At 35.1% G+C, this 20,876-nt stretch overlaps 1 protein-coding gene across 1 annotated transcript; it reads left to right on the forward strand.

The window, feature by feature from the left end:
* Positions 1 to 3,109: 3,109 nt before the first annotated feature.
* Positions 3,110 to 19,976, forward strand: LOC127437237 (vesicular glutamate transporter 2.2-like). Its single transcript, XM_051692050.1, has 12 exons — positions 3,110 to 3,590; positions 5,124 to 5,379; positions 5,567 to 5,685; positions 7,725 to 7,839; positions 10,353 to 10,440; positions 10,521 to 10,607; positions 12,381 to 12,523; positions 12,695 to 12,844; positions 15,173 to 15,305; positions 15,409 to 15,519; positions 15,661 to 15,788; positions 16,598 to 19,976. Exons 1-12 carry the CDS (start codon positions 3,505 to 3,507, stop codon positions 16,943 to 16,945), a joined length of 1,764 nt encoding a protein of 587 aa, XP_051548010.1. The 5' UTR covers positions 3,110 to 3,504; the 3' UTR covers positions 16,946 to 19,976.
* The last annotated feature ends 900 nt before the right edge of the window (positions 19,977 to 20,876 follow it).

The raw sequence follows: 20,876 nt of genomic DNA on the forward strand, positions 1-20,876 counted from the left end.
CACTTGTTAGCATGATACTGCAGTGATAAAATCACATCTGTGCAAAGCTATATGCATAGGTGTGTAGTAAGCCTTCAAACATCGAAGGCAGACACAATCAGTGGGGGGAAAAATCAACTGTGACTATAATACACATAGTGTTCCAAGTATTATGCAGCAATACGATCATTTTGTGTAATGAAAACCCTGTGACATCATAAAGATCCCGTTATAACATCACAGAGGCCAATTATGACATCATAGAGGCTCCATTACGACATCATAAAGACAGCATTTTGACATCATAGAGGCACCATTATGACATCTTAAAAACCCCATTTTCATTTTAATCCTTGAATGGACTTCTGGGTAAATTTGACCCTTTGGAATTATTAACACTGACTTACATTAACTTAACTTGAAGTTTTCAGCCTGAAACTTCATGACATCCTCCACAGAATTATTATTTTTTCATGTATTTATAAATAAAGTTAACAAAAAAGTACCTTCATTGTACTTAAGGGTCAAATTGATCATTTTTTATCTTCAATTTTAAAAGCTTGTAAAAAGGATCTGTTTGCTCTATGCCACAAAATTTGCTGGCAGGCAGCACGGTGCGTTTGTTGGGGGCGACACAGACACACCCTACAGCACCATAAAATGGTAGAAAAGTTTAAAATGTTACTATACTGTAAGTACACTCACACTCATAATTTCACACACACATACATAAATACATACACAAAGACAAACACTCACTGACAACAGACACAAATGCAAACACAAGTTTCTTTATTTTTATTGATATTCATTTGTTCAAAAGTTATTTTACTTTTAATTCAGTGTTTATTATATGTTTATTAAATGTTTGACATGTTCAAGTGAGATATAATAAACAAATAAACACCTGTTTAAAAAATTTACAATAAATGCAAGTTAAAGTTATTAGTTATTAGATTCCTTTGTTCAAATAATCATCAAAAGATTTTCAAAGTGAAACTTTGAATAAATAAAAAAGTTATTTAAAAAAAAAAAAGTATCATGTCTGCTCTGATCACTGGTTCTATAAGTCCCAAATAGCCACAAACTCTGTATCAGCTCTTATTTTAGGTTGTTTCTACAAAATGAGTCTATTTTTACTTGTCTCTTAGAAAAGACTGAATGTCTTTGAGCGGAGTCAAATTGGAGGCTCCTTGCTTTTTTTTTTAGATTAGTATATTGTGGTAGAAGGTGATAGAGACAAATATATATATATATAAAATTGTATATATTTATTGTGTTTGCTGACCAGAAGTAGAGAGATAGAGCAAACAGAGCCTTTATTACAACCTTTTGAAACTGAAGATAAAAAAGGGTCAGTTTGACCCTGCAGGTTCAAAGTAGGGACTTGATCTTTGAGATCATGCAAGGGTTAATACACTTAAGTATTTTTCTCATGAGTTTATTTTACTTGAGGCAATTTCCGTAAATGTATTTTTACTTAAGGATGATGAATGGATATTTCATACAACACTGGTCATGTCAAATTTTTTAACACGTGTTATCTCCCTATGGTCAATCCAGTAATTTCTGCATGATATTCACAAAAAGGATAAAAGGGACGTGAAAAGAAGGCTTTGCTTTTTTCTTTTTCTTTTTTTTTTTTTTTTTTTACCACAAAGTGCTTCTAGTAAACTCCATAACCACACTGATTTTTTTTAAAGTTTCTACACTGAATAAGTTAGTTTAAACATGAACTTGAAAATATAAAGTAAATTCTACATTCAAACATGTAAAAAGTAATGATCTAGCTTATAATTAATTATTTATTATTGTTTGTTATCTTTACAATGTGTCATCATGTATTAGTCCTAAAGTAGAAAACCTTGTCATAGCCTATTTATTCGCTAATTTTAGTCAATTTCACAGGTAAATAAAATAAGTAAATTTTTCTTACATTTTCGAAGCTGGTGTTCCCAGCGGCTTGAATAATTAATGAGCTTGTATGGTTTCACTGTTTCCAAGTTTAATTACTCCATTTTTATTGTTACTTTTGTTGTTACCTTTGGTAACTTCTTGTTTTGTGCAGTCTGAAGTGCATTTTGTATTCAAAATGACATGTTTATCTGTTTATCGTCATCATGTTTTGTGCACCAAGTGTTGAGGTCTGCTTGCACAGCGTTTAGTTGCCAACAAATCGAAATAATGTTGTCTCATAGACTGTATATACATTAAACTCACTTGTGGGAAGCTTCCATATATAAAGTAGTATATTTAAGCACAAGTTCGTTAGGATGTCAATTATAATGTGATTATTAATACATTATTAAGTGTGCTGTGAAAGTATAATGTATATTATATTTGTAAGTAAAAATTACTGTATTTACTTCAGTGTTTAAGTTAAATTTTACTCACTTTAATCAATATTATTTCTTGAAGTTAGGATTTTATTTAATGTTATACCATTAGGATTTACTTGGACAAACTGTGCAAAAAATTGTGAAATAAAAATCAAGTAAATCTTACTAGATTTTTTATTTTATTTTTTCAGTGCAGAAGTTCATCCAAACAGTAATTCCACCGCTAAGGGACTATTTAGACATCTTTACAACTCGAATAACACATTTTTTTAATATTAAATAATAGAAGAGCTTTAAGAAAACTTATAAACGGCAAATGTCCGATTATTTAATGTGGTAGACAGGATGTGATTCTGTCGGCTGAGATTACCTAATTTTATAAGATGTGCCGTCCTGCCTTAGAGCGCCCACTTGTGCTCATATTTCTCAGTCGTCTCTCTTTTCCAAGCCCAACCATTTTCCCCTTAAACGACTAAAATCACATAATTTGTTATGACCTATCCTGATTTACTTTTGATTGAAAGAAAAACAACTTACTCCAACAGCAGTCCTTTATTTTGTCTTGTCCCATTTTCTAATGCGCAGTGAAAACTGATTCCATGAAGGTGCGTCTGGAAAATCCTGACAAATCTACTACATGATACTATTATAAGACTCATATAAATGACAGCTAATTATGTTTGTGCTAGATGCGTGCCTTTTTATCAGTCCATATGCTTGTTATCGAGTGATTGGGAGGAGCGCGCGCAGATGTGGAGCGCGCTGCGGGTTCATGGAACAGCTGGGCGGACACGCGCTTTCCCTCTCCACGGTACTGAACGATCTCCCGCACCTAGTGCTGTCTTCCACCTCTCCACATTTCGGTTTCTTGTTCTTTTTTTAAAAAAATTATCTGCCATTTTCTGTATTTGCTTCGTTTATGGGGAAAAATATATCGACAACATGGAAAAGCGAGGATTTACAGAAGTCGAAGGAAAGGGAGATTCAAAGGACATTTCAGTGACTGTGAAAAAAGATTTTATTTAACTGATTATATACAAGGATTAAAACACAGAAACACGTTTTTTCTCACTGGGTCAAATAAATACAGCCCAGGATTCCACTATAAGGGAATATGCTGAAACATCCTGCAGTCCTTTCAAGTTGAAAAATCTCATTAATATCGAGTGGAATATCGTTTTTGGAGATGGATACGATGAAGGATCGAGTTTTGGCCCCCGGGAAGGAGAGACTGAGGAATCTGGCGGGGAAAACCCTCGGACACATGCACAGGTACTCTATCAACCCCTTTCCATTAAAAAAATCCGACAGACAGAAAAAAAAAAACAATTATATATATATATATATATAAAACATTGACATAGGTAAATAATAATTATTCGTTTATTATTTCGATGTCAATGTATGATATAAAGGACCCCTCTTCTTTTCTTCTCAAATATCTACAAAGGGATGCATAATATAAAATTCATATGGATCAATGTAAAATATATAACGTTCTTTTCAGTATTTTTCCTTTCGAGAATGCACGCAAGAAATGTTTGTCTGCGTTAAAGATCGTGATGTGATCGTGTATAGATCTGGAGATAAATGAATTCCTCCGAGGATCATTCCTCTCTGCCCACAGCGGCACTAACTCAATTAATAATTCATGAAAGGAAAGTCGTGACACGAGCTGATAATATATACATTAAATTATTATTATTATTATTATTATTATTATTATTATTATTATTGCATACATTATTGTTAATATTATGAAACACATTTTATGTCTCTTTTTTTTTTTTTTTTTTTTTTGCCTGTCTTCACTAAAAATAACTATAAAACTATAACGATTTAATTTCTAGGCCTACACAATTTAGATCGTTAGACTTTTTTATTAATGTCTCAACGATGTAGGTTTTTTCGCCACTATTTACGTTTCGTCTTATTTGAATTAATGTGTCGGATTAATCTAAATGGGGAAATTTGTGAGACAACAATTTATTTTCATGCAGACGATTTATTGAATAATTCGTTGAAATTTACTGCATACATATATTCTAAAAAATACATAAAAATAAAAAAGATCCCTTTTGCATTTTGGGTCACAAATTATGAAACGTCCAGTTTTGAGAGGTTCAGGATATTCGTTTTCTTTAGTCTATATGATTTAATTGATTTAATGTTTTATTATGGGATATGTAACTGTTCATATAGTCAAAAAAGATGAGTCCAACGCAATCAATCAATCAATCAATCAATCAAAATCATATACTCGATCGAGATGTGTTCACGTCTGCATGTATATGTATTTCGATGAAGAGACAGAAATGCTGCAATGCGGTGCAAGTAACTCAGTTTGTCAAATCGTGATTAGACAGATGAGATATAATGCTGGATAGAAACTCTGCCTGTCCTCTTCTAGAGTTGAATCGTTGATGGATTTCATTATTAAATTAAATAAAAACACCTCTGCTGACGTGTTCTTCATCGAGTGGGTTAATAATGTGAAAGAAAAAAGAAATCAAGAAAAAATAAACTCACTCTCTCAACGCACAATTGGCGAACACAAAACGTTCCCCTAACGTTAGGTTACCGTTTGGTACTTTTTGGAAACAATTCGGACGTCTATTCATGTTAATAAAAACGTTCTAGTTCTCGAACGTTCTCTGAAGTTTTATTTTTGTATTTTTAAGTTGAAGGCTTTCATAACCAAAACTAATAACTACTACTTCTAGCTACAATTAGAGTTCCCAGAATGCTTTGGGGGACCAAACATCGTTCACTAGACAGAAAATGAGAGCTGCTGTATCTTCACAGGGTGATGGAGAAGAAGCAGAAAACGGGTGAGGTTATCGAGCTGACTGAAGATGGGCGGCCCGCGCAGATACAGGAGAAAAAACCTCCTCTGTGCGACTGCACGTGCTTCGGGCTCCCGCGCCGGTATATCATCGCCATCATGAGCGGCCTCGGCTTCTGTATATCGTTCGGGATCCGCTGTAACCTCGGAGTCGCGATCGTCGGTATGGTCAACAACAGCACCATTCACAGAGGAGGCAAGATCATCATAAAAGAGGTGTGAGAGAGAGAGAGACACACACAACCTACACACACCCCTCCTCTCAGAGTGAAGGCCCCTCCCTCATGTTCCCCTGTCAATCAGAGCTTCTTCACTCTCTGATTGCTTACTTTTTACGATTCCTTTGAAGTTAAACTATTGCATTATAGTGTGTTTCCTTATTTTCTACTTATTTATTTTCAAGCAAGCTAAATTTAACTGGGACCCTGAGACGGTGGGAATGATCCACGGCTCGTTTTTCTGGGGTTATATAGTGACACAGATTCCAGGAGGTTATATATCCTCACGACTGGCTGCCAACAGGTAATTCACAGCACGTCCCTATAGATAAAATAAAAGCATTTCAATAAAATGTGATTTATATAATAATACGTTTAAATAAATATATTATGTAAATTATGTCAATTAAATTACATTCAATTTATGTAGGCTATTTATTAATTAATTTATTCAATCATTCAATTTCGGCCAAAGGCTGTTTAGTTAAATCAGTGTTGGTCTTGAGGAGAAAGACACCGGGTTGTCGGTGGGGCACGTGAGCCCGTCTGTTCGTTAATGAGGTCTCTAGAGAAAAGCGTGTCGTCTGTTCGCCTGCATTCAGGGTTCATGGCAACCAAACAAAGCACAGAAAAGACATGATTTCAACTTTATACCACAAATAAGATTTATATGCTAAATAGACTTAGCATATAAATCTATTTACAATGACAAACTGTTTATTATTATTATTATTATTATTATGAAATGAGCCATAAAATGTCCCTCTTATTATATTCTAATCAATAAAAAAATAAAATTAAAATAGAAGCAATCGAAGTTTTTAATTCTTAAATAATGGGCAAATACACGTTTTCATTAAAACAAATTATGTTTAGAGCTGATGTGTGCCATTTTTCGATGTCAAAATCCTTCCCAGTAAAGACAGAACGTTCCCCTAACGTTAGTGTGTGGTTCATATTTGCTTATTTTTAAGGAATCAACTCGGAATGTTCTAACGTTCTTTTGGGTTTTATTTTTATATAACCATAAACTAACTTTCTGAAAAACTTGCAAGAAGTGTTTATTTGTGTGTGTGTGTGTGTGTGTGTGTGTGTGTGTGTGTGTGTGTGTGTGTGACATACATACAATGGATCAAAACAAGTTTATAGACTGATTATTGATGTATTATTCCAGTGTGTTTGCAGAAAGGTGCCTGGAACTTAGAGGAACTATTCACCCAAAAATGAAATTTCTCTCATCATTTACTCATTCTCATGCCATCTCAGATGTGTTTGACTTTCTTTCTTCTGCAGAACACAAATGAAGATCTTTAGAAGAATATTTCAGCTCTGTAGGTCCATACAATGCAAGTGAATGGTGATCAGATTTTTGTAGCTCAAAAAATCATATAAAGGCATCATTAAATTAATCCATACGACTCCAGTGGTTAAATCCATATCTTCAAAAGTAATATGATAGGTGTGGTAGAGAAACAGATCAATATTTAAGTCCTTTTTAACTATAAATCTCCACTTTCACTTCCACTTTCAGATGTGAAAGTGAAACTAACCAGGCACTGCATGTGTCTTTCAGATGTAAAAGAGAAAGTGAAAGTGGAGATATAGAGTAAATAAAGGACTTACATTTATATGGATTAAACCACTGCAGTCTCATGGATTACTTTTATATTTCCTTTACGTGATTTTCTACAGAGCTTAAATATTCCTACCATCTTCATTTGTGTTCTGCTGAAGAAAGAAAGTCATACACATCTGCCACAGGAACTACTCCAGTTTTAAAGGGATAGTTCTCCCAAAAATATAAAATAAATGGTGAGAGAATTTTCATTTTTGGGTGTACTAACCCTTTAATGAATATATGTTTTGTGAAATGTTGTAAAATGGTGTAGTAATGGATGGAACTGTCATCTTCAAATGTGGTCTGTCTGAATCAGCATAAAATGAATAAGTTAATGTAGTTTCTAGATTTAGTTGTCCGCACGTCTTAGCATTGAATGTTGAAATTCATGCCTCACTAACATGAATTTGAATTAACATGAAAACAGATGTTTGTAGCCTATGTAAATTAGATTTCACACAAGATTAATAAAATATGTGTTTGTCTGCCTTTCAGCACACCTAGAATAATTTCACTGTTAGACAGTGACACCTTTGGGTGCTATTGCCTTCATAAAGTTTCTTAACAATCAAGATTATTTTTTTTATTTTCTTCTGAATCCAAAGGTGCTTTAAAGATTTGCCTACAGTATGACATTTAAACAATGCTGGCCAACAGATCTTTTTATTGTTTCAAACAATCAGAAACTATTGGTCAATGCTGTTTCTCCATACTTTGATTTGCAGGGTGTTTGGTGCTGCTATCTTGCTTACATCAACACTCAACATGTTCATCCCATCTGCTGCACGTGTGCACTACGGCTGTGTCATCTTTGTGAGAATTCTGCAGGGCCTAGTTGAAGTAAGTCAATTTAATTACTAATCCACCTGTGTACCAGTTGTTAAATGAATATTCTGGGTTCAGTACAATTAAAGATCTCCATTTGTGGAATAATGTTGGTTACCACAGACAATAATTTCGTCTCATACCTCAGTTTCTATAAACAAGCAAAAATCAAGTTTACAGTAATGCACTTAAAATGGAAGTCTGCAATATGAGGCAAGACATTGCACTACGATAAAGGTTCAGTAAACTAAAGATAAATAAACACTGTTTTGAATGTATAGCAACAAGACTTAAACATTACATTTATTAACATAAGACTAGTGTAATAAAATTGCTTACCAAACTTATCAGTGCAAAGTTAAACCCAGTATTTCTACTCCTGTCATGACCATGTAAAGCTCTTAGCTTATCGTTCTCTTAGTCAGGACCACTTTTGCTCAGTATGTGCAAAGATAATAGTATAGGGCAGTTTACACAGAGTTGATTCCATAGAGAAAAATCCACTCCACCGAAATCACATTTGTCACACATGGAAAAGTAGTTCCACTAAAAGGAGACTTTAGACAACTTTACCACTCAAATAACACTTTTTTTTTTTTTTCTTTTTCTTTTTTTAGCAGAAAGATTGAAGTAAGAGCTTTAACAAAAATATAACCCTCTTTTTCTCTTTTTAAACTTTCTGGTATACTTGCCCCATAGATTGCCATTGTAAGTGCACTGCGGTAAGTAGGGGCATAGATTCTGGGGGGGGGGTGGGGTTGTTGGGTAGATAATAAAAAAGGTAGTAATTGCTTGATAATAAAAACAACTTTACAACTTTACAACTTTACAACTTTCAACACTTTACAATGGAAGTGAATGGGGCCAGTCCATAAACACTGAAACACAGAGAGTTTTAAAAGTATAGCCACAAGATGTAAACATTTTACATATTAACATGATTTTAGTGTGATAAAATCACTTACTAACCTTTTCTTTACAAAGATATATCCAATTTTATAACTTTGTTGCAAAACCCTGCAATCCTAATATTGGATATAGCTTTACACAGAATGGTTGATGTGAACATTAACTGAAGCTCCTGACCTGTATCTGCTTGATTTTATACATTGCACTGCTGCCACACAATTGGCCGATTAGATAATCGCATTAATAATTAGGTAGGTGTTACTAATAAAGTGGTCGGTGAGTGTACATTTTCAATAATGTTGAATAAATGTTATTAAGCATTTATAACAAGTTTAGTAAAATGTATTGCATGAAAGTCACTCATTTTATTCATGGTGTTAAAACTGCAAATCAATGATTTATAATGCTTTTGTGAATTAATTATTAGTCAATAATGAACTCCGTTATAAACTCTTAACAAAGGAAACTTTAAAGTAAAGTTTTACCAAAATTGTAATTGTAATTTTCTTCCGGTTAATTTATCAAGCTGAAAATGGAAAGTCAAGTTGAGTTCATGTATTTTGGGACACAATCTTCAGTATGCTCTGTTGTATACTGCATATTATGGCAAAAGTAGTCATCCAGGTATTCCATTAATACATCAAATTTGCTTATTGTGAACAGTATACATTCTCTTTGTTTGTATACTATTCCGAACATAACATATATTCCTATTAGAACCAGTGTAATCTTTCAGTCTGTCTCATTTGACATTAAAAAACAGATGTTACTTGCTAAGGTACCAGCATAGATAAACCAGGTCCCTAAAACCAGCCTGAAACAGCAAAGCAAATATACTGAAAGCACAGGAGTGACAAGAAAACAAACGCTTGAAAGGGGGAATGTGGGCTTGTGACATCATCTCTTACTCAAACAACACTTAAAATGATGAACATTGAAAGAGTATTCACAGCTGCCCGCTTTGACTTCCTGTTGCTCATCTGCTATTCTGTGCAATTGTTTAAGACAAGAGAGTGTTTACTGTAGAATCTACAGTGTAGATGAATGGCAAACCATTTGAGGTTTTACTGTAACCGCAGCCACTTGTGTTGTGTGTACTGACATAAGCTCTTCTTCGCTGGCTCCAGCAATTTGTGTCTATCAGTGACTGATTGTGTGACAATTAGCTACTAATTAAGATTTAATGAGTGGCATTAATGTGTTTGTGGTGAATCAGATCGGGTCTGCTCGAGTTTACAGAAGTCTGCATGGATCATTAATCCTGGTTTAAAATGCGATTGTATGTTAATGTTAATTTGTTAAACAACTCAGGCTCAATTTGTCTCTGTTTTTATGGCCCCTTTGTAAGCTATTAAATGTTCAACAGTTGATTTTATTGAGCAAAAATTATTTATTTTAATAATAATAATAATAATAATAATAATAATAATTATTATTATTATTATTATTAGTCAAGAGTATAACCAAATACACAAGATTGGGGAACCAAAATCAAAAGTTTCATAGTTTGTCATTGAAAAACCCATATTGATTGACCAATAAACTGAATATTGTAAAATAACAATTTCACAATATTTTTGATTGAGGATATGGTTTGTAATGGCTATGTGTGTGTTCAGGGTGTGACCTATCCAGCATGCCATGGGATTTGGAGCAAGTGGGCTCCACCCCTGGAGAGAAGTCGCTTAGCAACCACCTCTTTTTGTGGTAAATACATCTCAGTTTATTACACATAACACATAATTTCTCAGGTTGCCTCTAAAAACCATTAAAACACCCTATTTCAGGTTCATATGCTGGTGCTGTGGTTGCCATGCCACTGGCTGGAATATTAGTGCAATACTCAGGCTGGTCTTCTGTCTTCTATATCTATGGTACGTTTTGTAATTGATTAATTATATGGATATGTACCTGATGTTAAAGGAAAAGTTACTGAAAATGTACATTCTGTCATCATCTACTCACCATCATGTCGTTCCTTAAAAAACAGATTTAGCAGAATGTCTGAACTGCTTTTTCTAGAGGAATGTTCCGGGTTCAATACAAGTTAAGCTCAATCAACAGCATTCATGGCATAATGTTGATTACCACAAAAAATTAATTTCGACTCGTCCCTCCTTTTCTTTAAAAAACGCAAAAATGGAGGTTACAGTGAGGCACTTACAAAGGAAATAGGGGTCAATTTTTGGAGGGTTTAAAGGCAGAAATTTGAAGCTTATAATTTTATAAAAGCACGTACATTAATTCTTCTTTAAATCATCACGAATCTGCAAGACCGGGCGGTTGACGAGATGTGTGCTGTGAAATTAAGCTGGTCATACGACAGGCAGAGCTGTGTATCATCTGCGTAGCAGTGGTAGGAAAAGCCATGTGCCTCAATGACCGGTCCGAGTGATGTTGTGCACATCGAGAAGAGGAGGTGTCCAAGCACTAATCCTTGAGGAACCCCAGTGGTCAGTTGGTGTGTCTTGGACACCTCTCCTCTCCAGGAGACCATGAAGGATCTGCCAGTGAGATATGTCTCAAACCATCCAAGCGCAGTTCCTGTGATGCCCAAGTGAGAGAGGGTGGACAGGAGGATCTTGTGATTCACTGTGTCAAAGGCAGCAGACAAGTCAAGGAGGATGAGGACGGATGATTTGGAGTTAGCTCTCGCCAGTCGCAGGGTTTCAACTACTGACAAAAGGGTGGTCTCTGTTGAGTGTCCTTTTTTGAAGCCAGATGGGTAGGTTGTTCTGTGAGAGAAAAGCAGACAACTGGTTGAATATGACCCTCTCAAGAGTTTTAGATAGGAAGGGTAGGAGAGAGACCAGTCTGTAGTTGTCGACTACTGTGGGGTTATGTGTTGGTTTTTTAAGCAGTGGGGTTACTCAAGCCTGCTTGAATGTAATGGGAAAGTTTATATATATATATATACACACACACACACACACACAGTATATATATACAGGGTCGCCCCCCAAAAAAGTGGGCCACTATGTTTGATTGCTCATATCTTAAAAATGCATAAAGATGTTTGTACGATTTTGCCATACTTCTACGATTTTTTATAAACAACAAAATGACATCACTGTGATATCACCGTGAGCAACAACTTGCTACAAATTTGCTACATTTTCAATGGCAGCAAACTTATGTGTATATATGTATGTATGTACTGTACATATATACTGTATATATATATTCAAAGGGTGGCCCCCCCCCCAAAAAAACACGGCCACTAGCAGACCTCTAATGGGGACCAAAGCAGTCAAGCTCCAAGTGACAAAAAAGCACCATGAAAGCATCATAAATGTAGTTTATATGACTCATTCTCAATATTTGTTTGCAGAAAAAGTTACATTTAAGTTGTTATTTGATGAAAATTTGCTCTGCCGTAGCTTTAAAATCTCATTTGTGCACATGCCTATTCAAACTTCTATTGCACAATAGAAAATGGTTTTTGACATCATTGAAATTAAACCTGCTGCAGCCCAAGTTTTTCGACACACCAAGTCTTGTATGAATATTCTTAAAAAAATGACCTTTTCTGTTCAAAGGAAGAAAGAAAGTAGTAGGGTTTGGAAACAAAATGATGGTGATTAAATGAAAATTTTGGGGTGAACTACCCTTGACTACTCCCTGACTCTCGATACATTGGACTTTAGGGTGTTTCGGGATCATTTGGTACATGTTTTGGATTCTGGTGTCGTATGAGAGTCCAGCAGATCATCCCACCATTACAGATGAAGAGAGAACTTACATAGAGGAGAGTATTGGAGAAAGTGCCAAACTACTTGGGGCAGCTGAGGTATGTATGTCCGCTGTGTGGTGTTTGTTGATGAAATTTAAGCAGAGAACATCAAGCAGTAGGTAGCAGGTACCCTGTGGGCACTGGGAAATGTCTGCAGCATTGAGAGAAAAAACAAAGACTCTTGTCATGGAAAGTGTAGCATGTTCATTTTTTTATTTATTCCTGCAGAAATTCAAGACACCCTGGAGAAAGTTCTTCACCTCTATGCCAGTCTATGCAATCATTGTGGCTAATTTCTGCAGGAGCTGGACCTTCTATCTGCTGCTCATCAGTCAGCCCGCATACTTTGAGGAAGTGTTTGGCTTTGAAATCAGTAAGGTATGAGAACAGCTTAAACTTGTTTAGGAGATCAAAACATATAAACCTTTAAAGACAAACCGATGTGCAGAGCGGCAGGTGCTACACAGCCAGAACAGCACAAGATTTGATTGACTTCTATATATTATTATTAGTAAATGTGATTGGCAACATGTTAATGCATTCAACTTCGTGATATCACACAGTTAAGAAGTAAAGAACAAGTTTTTTACAGGTTTCAATAAATGCTCTTTTTGGACTGAGGAGGAAGTTTTGAGTTTTAAAGGTAAATATGTTTTCAGTGTACAATGAACTCGTATATCTCTTAAGAGCAATGAAAATTAGATTCCTCATGTTTTGAGCTCTTGTTAAATACAGCCCATGTTTAATTTAACAAGCTCTACTATGAGACGAGTCAAAGTTATTTTCTGTGCTAATCAACAGCATGCCACAGATGCTGTCCATAAAGCTTAACTTGTATTTAAACCGGAACATCACTTTCATAAAGTCACAGATACATTTTTAAAAGCCTGGCTTGTAGCTAGTATGTGTTTATATGCATCAAGTCTATAATAGTGCATTTCCTGTTTGAATTGTTCTCAGACACAACCAGGCTTCAATACGAATCACTGCTTTCTGCTGTGTTTGACCTCTCATTCACCACTGTCACTGCTCATGGATTGAGTCGCCCAGATTGGATTGTGTTTCTCTTGTTGGGCATTCAGAAACGTGTGCTGTACATAAATAAAAGCTGACACTGTTATTGATCTTCAGTCCCTGAAAAGAGAGAGTGATATAAATCCTGTAAGGCTGACAGGTGTAATTGAACCTCTGCTTTCAATCGGCTGCTCATAACTGCCTCACATGCAGCATGGCAGATTGGAGGGTATGGAGATCAGTGTTTTATCAGATAAGTCTAGCTCAGGATTTCAACTTTTACAACTGCATTTTATCTATCTGATTCTCCAGGCACAACTGTATGTTGTTATTTAGCATGCTAAATGGCATTTTAGTGATTTACATTGTTTTCTTTGATAGAAGTTGACAATTCTACTGCCTGAAAGACATAATTTTTCTTTAAATATCACAGAAAAAAATATTAGTTATATATACTTATATTTTTATTTCTCAGGTTTTTGCACATAGTGTTTCTAAGTACATTTTAATTGTATAAAGTCAAGTAAAATCTACTTAAAGGGATAGTTCACCCAAAAATGAAAGGGGTTCACCCATTTACTCACCCTCATGCCATCCCAGATGTGTATGACTTTCTTTGTTCTGCAGAACACAAATTAACATAAATATTTCAGCTCTTTAGGTCCTCATAATGCAAGTGAATGGGTGCCAAAATTTTGATGCTCCAAAAAAGCACATACAGGTAGCATAAAAGTAATAAGACTCTAGTGTTTAAATACATATCTTCAGAAGTGAAACGATAGGTGTGTGCGACAGCAGTGGCTCCTTTGGCTTGGATAGATGATGTTGAAGTGCATTCCGAATAACTGATAGTTTTGAGCCTTACAACCTTCAGCCCTCCAAAGCTCTCACTCTGGAGGGCAAATCCTCTGAAGGGGTTAGGGCATAGGGATGAGCCCTTCGGAATGGAAAACACCCAATATTAAAGTCCTTTTTTGCTAGAAATGCTTCTCCCTGCCCAGTAGGGGGTGATAAACATGAAGAATTTGAATCACCAAAAACACAAGAAGAAGAATGTGAAAGTGATCTGTTTGTCACCCACACATATCATATCACTTCTAAAGATTTTGATTTAACAACTGGAGTCTCATGGATTCCTTTTATGCTGACTTATGTGATTTTTGGAGCTTTAAAATGTTGGCACCCATTCACTTGCATTGTGTGGACCAAAAGATCTGAGAAATTCTTCTAAAAATCTTCATTTGAGTTCAGCAGATGAAAGAAAGTCATACATATCTGGGATGGCATGAGGGTAAGTAACTGATGGGAGAATTTTCATTTTTGAGTGAACTATCCCTTTAATTTGCAGAGACGACTACAGTATAATTAAGCAATTAATGTAAATTTTCTCGAAAACTATAAGCACTGTGTCTCTGTGGCACTATTAATATTTCTCTGTTTGTTTTGAGGGTCCTGCTTAGACCCCCAACAATGTTACTCAACCAATGGCATGAGTTGGTGGTGGGACTATCTCATTATCTGACCAAGAGCAGACAGGGGTGTATTCACAAGGCTGTTTTGAAAACATTGTTTATTTTTGCAATTCCGTTTGGTGGCGCTAGTGTCACAGGAATTACATACTTCCGCTTTAAATATACTCACCCTTTAAGGTGATGTCATGAGCACTTATGGGTTGTATGTATGTGTTGTCAGGTTGGTATGCTTTCTGCTTTACCCCATCTGGTCATGACCATTATTGTGCCAATTGGTGGTCAACTGGCTGACTTCCTCCGCAGTAAAAACATCTTGTCCACCACCAACGTCAGAAAAATCATGAACTGCGGAGGTGAGAGTGATCAAATTTCTTTTGTATTAGTCTTCATTTCTTTAAGGTAAGACTGTAGCAATTGTTTTGTTGATATTACATTAAACTTATACACATATTGTAGGGTTTGGGATGGAAGCCACTCTTCTGTTGGTGGTTGGTTTCTCACACAGTAAAGGGATGGCCATCTCTTTTCTGGTGCTAGCGGTTGGGTTTAGCGGCTTTGCCATATCAGGTGAGTTGCATCACAATGCTGATAGACTTTATATAGGTACAGTATTGTCCTTTAAAATCTCTCAAATTTTGAAATCGCTTTTGATTTCTAAAGTCTCCCAACATTTCTGAATTTCTACTTTTATATTTATCCCTCTTTAAGGTTTTAATGTGAACCACCTGGATATTGCACCAAGGTATGCCAGTATACTCATGGGCATTTCTAATGGAGTGGGCACTCTGTCTGGCATGGTATGCCCTCTCATTGTAGGTGCCATGACAAAAAATAAGGTGAAATATGGAATCATTAAGTTATCTTGATTTCATTATAACATTTATTTTTGGGACTATCGAAACCAAATCTTGGCTATGTTCATAATATACAACTATTTCTGAAATATTTTGAATATTGACTGGTCTTATAGAATCACGTAACTAAAACAACAATTTTGCAAAATTATCTTTACATGGTTTTTAGACAGTATGTATCACAGCAGTTTCTTGGTGAAATTAAGACTAGAGGTGCTACTACAACTACTTTTATTCACTTTCACACAAATCATGAGTAAAACGGCAGTCAGTAAACACTTTTCACCTTGTTCCTCACAAAATGCTATCTCAACACTTTTACTATACCGCATGACTTGTTAGATGATAGATTTTAATGTTTGTATTACATAACTACATATACAAGCTTGTTCAAGTGTGATCAAATTGCGCAGTAGATCAACGGATAGAGCGTAGCACTTGTGATGTAAAGGACGGGGCATGAGTCCTTAAGAGTCGATACGTGAGCTAAATGTGTCAAAGAAGCACCATAAAATGACATGGTTGCTTCAGCAATTGTGTTTTTTGTCTCACTTTTACTTTTCTGACACAATCAGTTAGGTATAGGTATAAGATTAAGGGTTGGGAAGTCAGTTTTGTTGATTTCAAACTGGATAGAGTATTAACCACAAAAACCTCATCTGTTTAAGAGAACATTTAACATGCTTTTAGAGTCACAGTGGATGTTTCACCTCTGAACTGCCACACTGGCACAAAGGATTACATAGAAATTCTAAGACTGTATTTTTAAATGGTCCTTTATGCAATTTTAGACCCGTGGGGAGTGGCAGAACGTGTTCCTGATCGCCTCACTGGTGCATTATGGTGGCGTGGTGTTCTACGGGATTTTTGCGTCTGGAGAGAAGCAGCCGTGGGCCGATCCGGAGGAGACCAGCGAGGAGAAGTGTGGCTTCATCGATGAAGACGAGTTAGCGGAGGAGACTGGTGACATCTCATTGAGTCACACTCCTTTTGGAGGCCAGAGCACTACTGGGGGTCCCGCCAAAACATACGGAGCCACAACACAGCTGAACGGGGGATGGGTGAAAACCTGGGAGAAAAATGAAGAATATGTCCAGGAGGAAGCCGAGCATTCATATACAGGAGACCGGTACTCGTAGATAAACCAAATATTTAAAAAAATGAAAAAAATAAAGCAGAGATATTGAGCAAGTTAGTGGTAATGTTGCTATACCCTATAAAAATAACTGTGGGAGTGAGAGACATCTTTGAATGGAGAAGATATTTAGAGAACAACATTACAACAAGAAAATATTGCTAATTATAAAGAAATCATTTTCAGAAGTATAGTAAGAATTTATAAGGCTAAATCCGTTTAAAGACTACATAAATGTTTCTTTAAAAAGTAAAGATATTTATGTTCAAATATTACTGTGGTTTACAGCATTTAATCAACTGACAATATTTAATAGCACATACATATCTGTTATCAAGGCACAGGTCTTGGCGTGTTTTCAGGCTTAGACCAGTTTTGCTTTAGTTTAGTGTCGTCTACTGCGTAAATTTAGTAGATGAGTAGTTTATGAGTTTAACAAGTCAAAATCAATTAGAGTAGGCTAGGTTAGATAAGAGTAGGTTAAATTGTAGTTTTGTTCAAAAGAAACAAGTGTTTAACACAGACTTTTTTGCTCCTCTGGTTTACAGAGCTCTTGCCATTGACCTTAAAGAAAATATGCAAAATTTGGGTTATGTAACTATATTATATAAACTTAAAAGCTACAAAGAGTGCTGTTTAACATTATGTACTTTAATATTAACAGGTCTATATTATTAACCGGTCCTTTATATGGGACTTAAACCTAGAAAATAGAGCAAATAGAAGTTAATCAACTACTGTACATGGTTCAGAGAGAATATAAAATAGCACAAACATAATATAACTGATATATCTGAATACTGATGTGTATTAAAATAAGTGTGAAATATATTGATGAACCTTTAAATGTACTAAAAGTACACTTGAGAACTTTTTAAAGAGCAATCTTGTATAAACTGTGGCACAAAACAAATTTTATTGAGCTATTTACACCAACAGTACATTCAAGTGTGTGTTACTTTATTGCTTGGCAACACAGTCCTGTATTTTCAGTGGTATTAAGCTGATCTTCATTTAAATGTTGCATTTCAGCAACATATGATGACAAACCTGACATTTTCTAATATACCTTGAATGCACTGACATGTTGTTATTCAGAGTAAAAAAAAGTTGTCTTTATCCTAAGTGTTTTACATAGATTTATCGTTTCTGTGAGACAGTCAGTGATTGCTGTGCTTATTGTTCTTATTGGGCCATTTTTATCCAAGATTGTCAGTGTGGAAGTCTGTTTTGGGACGAATATTGTGATATCAAAGAGAGCATTCCATATTCATGGTCAAATCCTGTGTAAGAATTTGTTGATCACTGCAATGTATTTAACTGTTGCCATGCAAAATTGATGTAATGTGTTTGAAATTGTTAATGGGTGAATCTCACACAACCTGTCAAGAAAATGCATGGGTCATATTTCACCTCAAAATCAAAAGAAAAAACAAAGAAATTATGTTTTGCATTAATAACATGAAGCATTAAGAAATTGTATATTACTCTCATAATTTGCATTACAGTTATGCAAAAAAGGTCTCATTCCCATCACTGCAATCTGAAGTAAAATGGTAATGTAACTTATTCTGGATAAAAAACATGAAGCGTGTTTTTTAGGATTCTAATCATTGTATTTCTTATTAACATAATAATAAAAAAAAGTCTCATTCTTGTTACTGTAACTGAGACAAAATTATGATATTATTTAAATCGTTACGTATGTATACATCATGGTTGTATTTTTTGTAATGTCTTTGATTTAATTATGCTGAAAAAACTTATTGCAGTAATTTTTACTGTAATGCATTAAATAAGTACTGTTTTACAGTAATAAGAAGCACAACTGAATATAATTAGAAATAAATAAATAAAAAATACTAAGTAAAACATCCAGATTCATTACAGTAAAAACAATTTGATTTGATGGTTAAACTTATTTTGGTTAAAGAATATAAAGCTGATTTTTTAGGATTCTCATTACAGTAATTGTCATTACCGTAATGCAAAAAGTTGCATTCTAATCACTGTAATGGGAAGATAATAATTTAAATAAATTTTAATTGTATTTTTGTAATGCCTTTCATTGATTAATTTAATTATACTGAAAAAAGCATTGTATTACAGTAATGTTTATTGTAATACAGTAAAAACTACTGTTTGAAAATGATCATTTCACATTGATCAAATTGAGACAATTTTACTTTAAACAAAATGTACTTTCTTATTGTTTTGTTTTTTTTCTTTAGAATTTGGGGTGAGACTTGGACATGTTTTTTGTGTTATTTACCCTTATACCAATTCATTCCTGACACAAACCAGCATGTTGTGTTTAGTTAACCAGCACTTATCTAAGACGATTTGTCTTAAACGGCTCCTGGAACAAACCAAAAAAAAAAATAAATAAATAAAAAATAAGAAAAGCTTATTACAAACACGTACTGCAATAACTTAATGGTAACATCAACTGTTTTGCTATAATCAACATCTGAATCATTCAAATTGTGTCAGAATGTTTGCGAAAGTCTGATTGAAACATCAAATTTAGCTTAAAATCAAGTCTAATGTTTGTTCTTCTTAGATTAAAAGATACATGGACATTTTCAGAAGTTGGAATCTGAGCCATGCTTTAAGTTGTTCCAAAACTCAACTGGATGAATAGATGTTTTCTTGATTTGTGCATTATCTGATGAATGTATCAAAGATTGAAGCCCTATTCATGGCCTCTTTCCTGAGACTAAAGTGCACAAGTGATTGTTATATTCTATTGTTGTGTCAAACAGAGCGATTTCTTGATGTCAAAAGTATTATGCTGTATGAATTGCTCACTAAGTGTCATTTTTTATAAAATTAATGAATTCAAGACATTATTATGTCTTACCTATGATTTTCAGACTGGTGGACCAAACATTTAGAGGCAATTTTCTGGTTTTGAAAAGATACAAGTTGATGTTCTTTATAGAGTGTGATGATTATTTTTGCATGATATAGTCATTAAAACTATCCTGGGTATTGATTTGAAATTGTTGTGTCCCTGTTGTGTATCTCCAAGACTCCCTGATCTTTCAGACATTCTTTGTCTCTGAAATAAAGGAAAGTCTTCTCTTTTTTCTAAACTTTTTTTCTTACTGTTTAGACAACATTCTTGTTAAAGCTTCATATGTGGTCAGAGTCAATAGATTTGACTCAATTCACTGGTGGATAACATTAAAGTTAATGATTTTCTAAAGAGGACAAATTACCACCAGCAAATTGGATGGTAACGAATCACCAGTCAATACCATTAAACGGCCTTGCATCAGTCTGCTGACAATGCTAGTCTTAAGTTATAAGGCATGTGAGCATGGAACAATACTAGACCCCCAAACACCCAGAACAATACCAGAACTACAGAACCCCTGAGACTCAGAGCAATACCAGACCCCCTGAGACGCAGAGCAATAACAGACCTTCTAAAATCTAGACCAATACCAGATCCCCAGAGAAAAGCACCAATATTAGACCCCCTAAGATCCATACCAATCCTAGACCCCCTAGGCCCAGACCAATACCAGACTCAAAAAGACCCAGACCAATTCAAAACCCCATAAGAACCAGACCAATATCAGACTCCCAAAGACCCAGACAATACCAAACTCCATGAGAACCAGATCAATACCAGACCTCCTAAGACCCAGACAAACACCAGACCCCCTAAGACTAAAATTAAAACTAGAACTCCTGAAACCCAGAGCAATACCAGACCCCCTAAGACCCATATCAAATTCCATACCTCCTAAGGCCCAGTCCAACACCAGACCCCCTAAAACCCATATTAATACCAAATCCCCTGAGACCCAGAGCATACCAGACCCCTAAGACCCAGATCAATGCCAGACCTCCAAGGATCCAGATTAATTCCAGACCTTCTAAGATCCCTACCAATCCCAGACCCCCTAGACCCAGACCAATAT

The sequence above is a fragment of the Myxocyprinus asiaticus genome, chromosome 48 (genome assembly GCF_019703515.2).
Source record: "Myxocyprinus asiaticus isolate MX2 ecotype Aquarium Trade chromosome 48, UBuf_Myxa_2, whole genome shotgun sequence".
Classification (NCBI taxonomy): domain Eukaryota; kingdom Metazoa; phylum Chordata; class Actinopteri; order Cypriniformes; family Catostomidae; genus Myxocyprinus; species Myxocyprinus asiaticus.

What these genes read in the sequence shown, in the direction of transcription:
- LOC127437237 (XM_051692050.1), top strand. Translation starts at nt 3,505, where the DNA reads ATGGATACGATGAAGGATCGAGTTTTGGCCCCCGGGAAGGAGAGACTG. An exon ending in ACCCTCGGACACATGCACAG is followed by an intron (nt 3,591 to 5,123) that starts GTACTCTATCAA and finishes GTATCTTCACAG; the next exon opens with GGTGATGGAGAAGAAGCAGA. An exon ending in TAGCGGCTTTGCCATATCAG is followed by an intron (nt 15,520 to 15,660) that starts GTGAGTTGCATC and finishes TCCCTCTTTAAG; the next exon opens with GTTTTAATGTGAACCACCTG.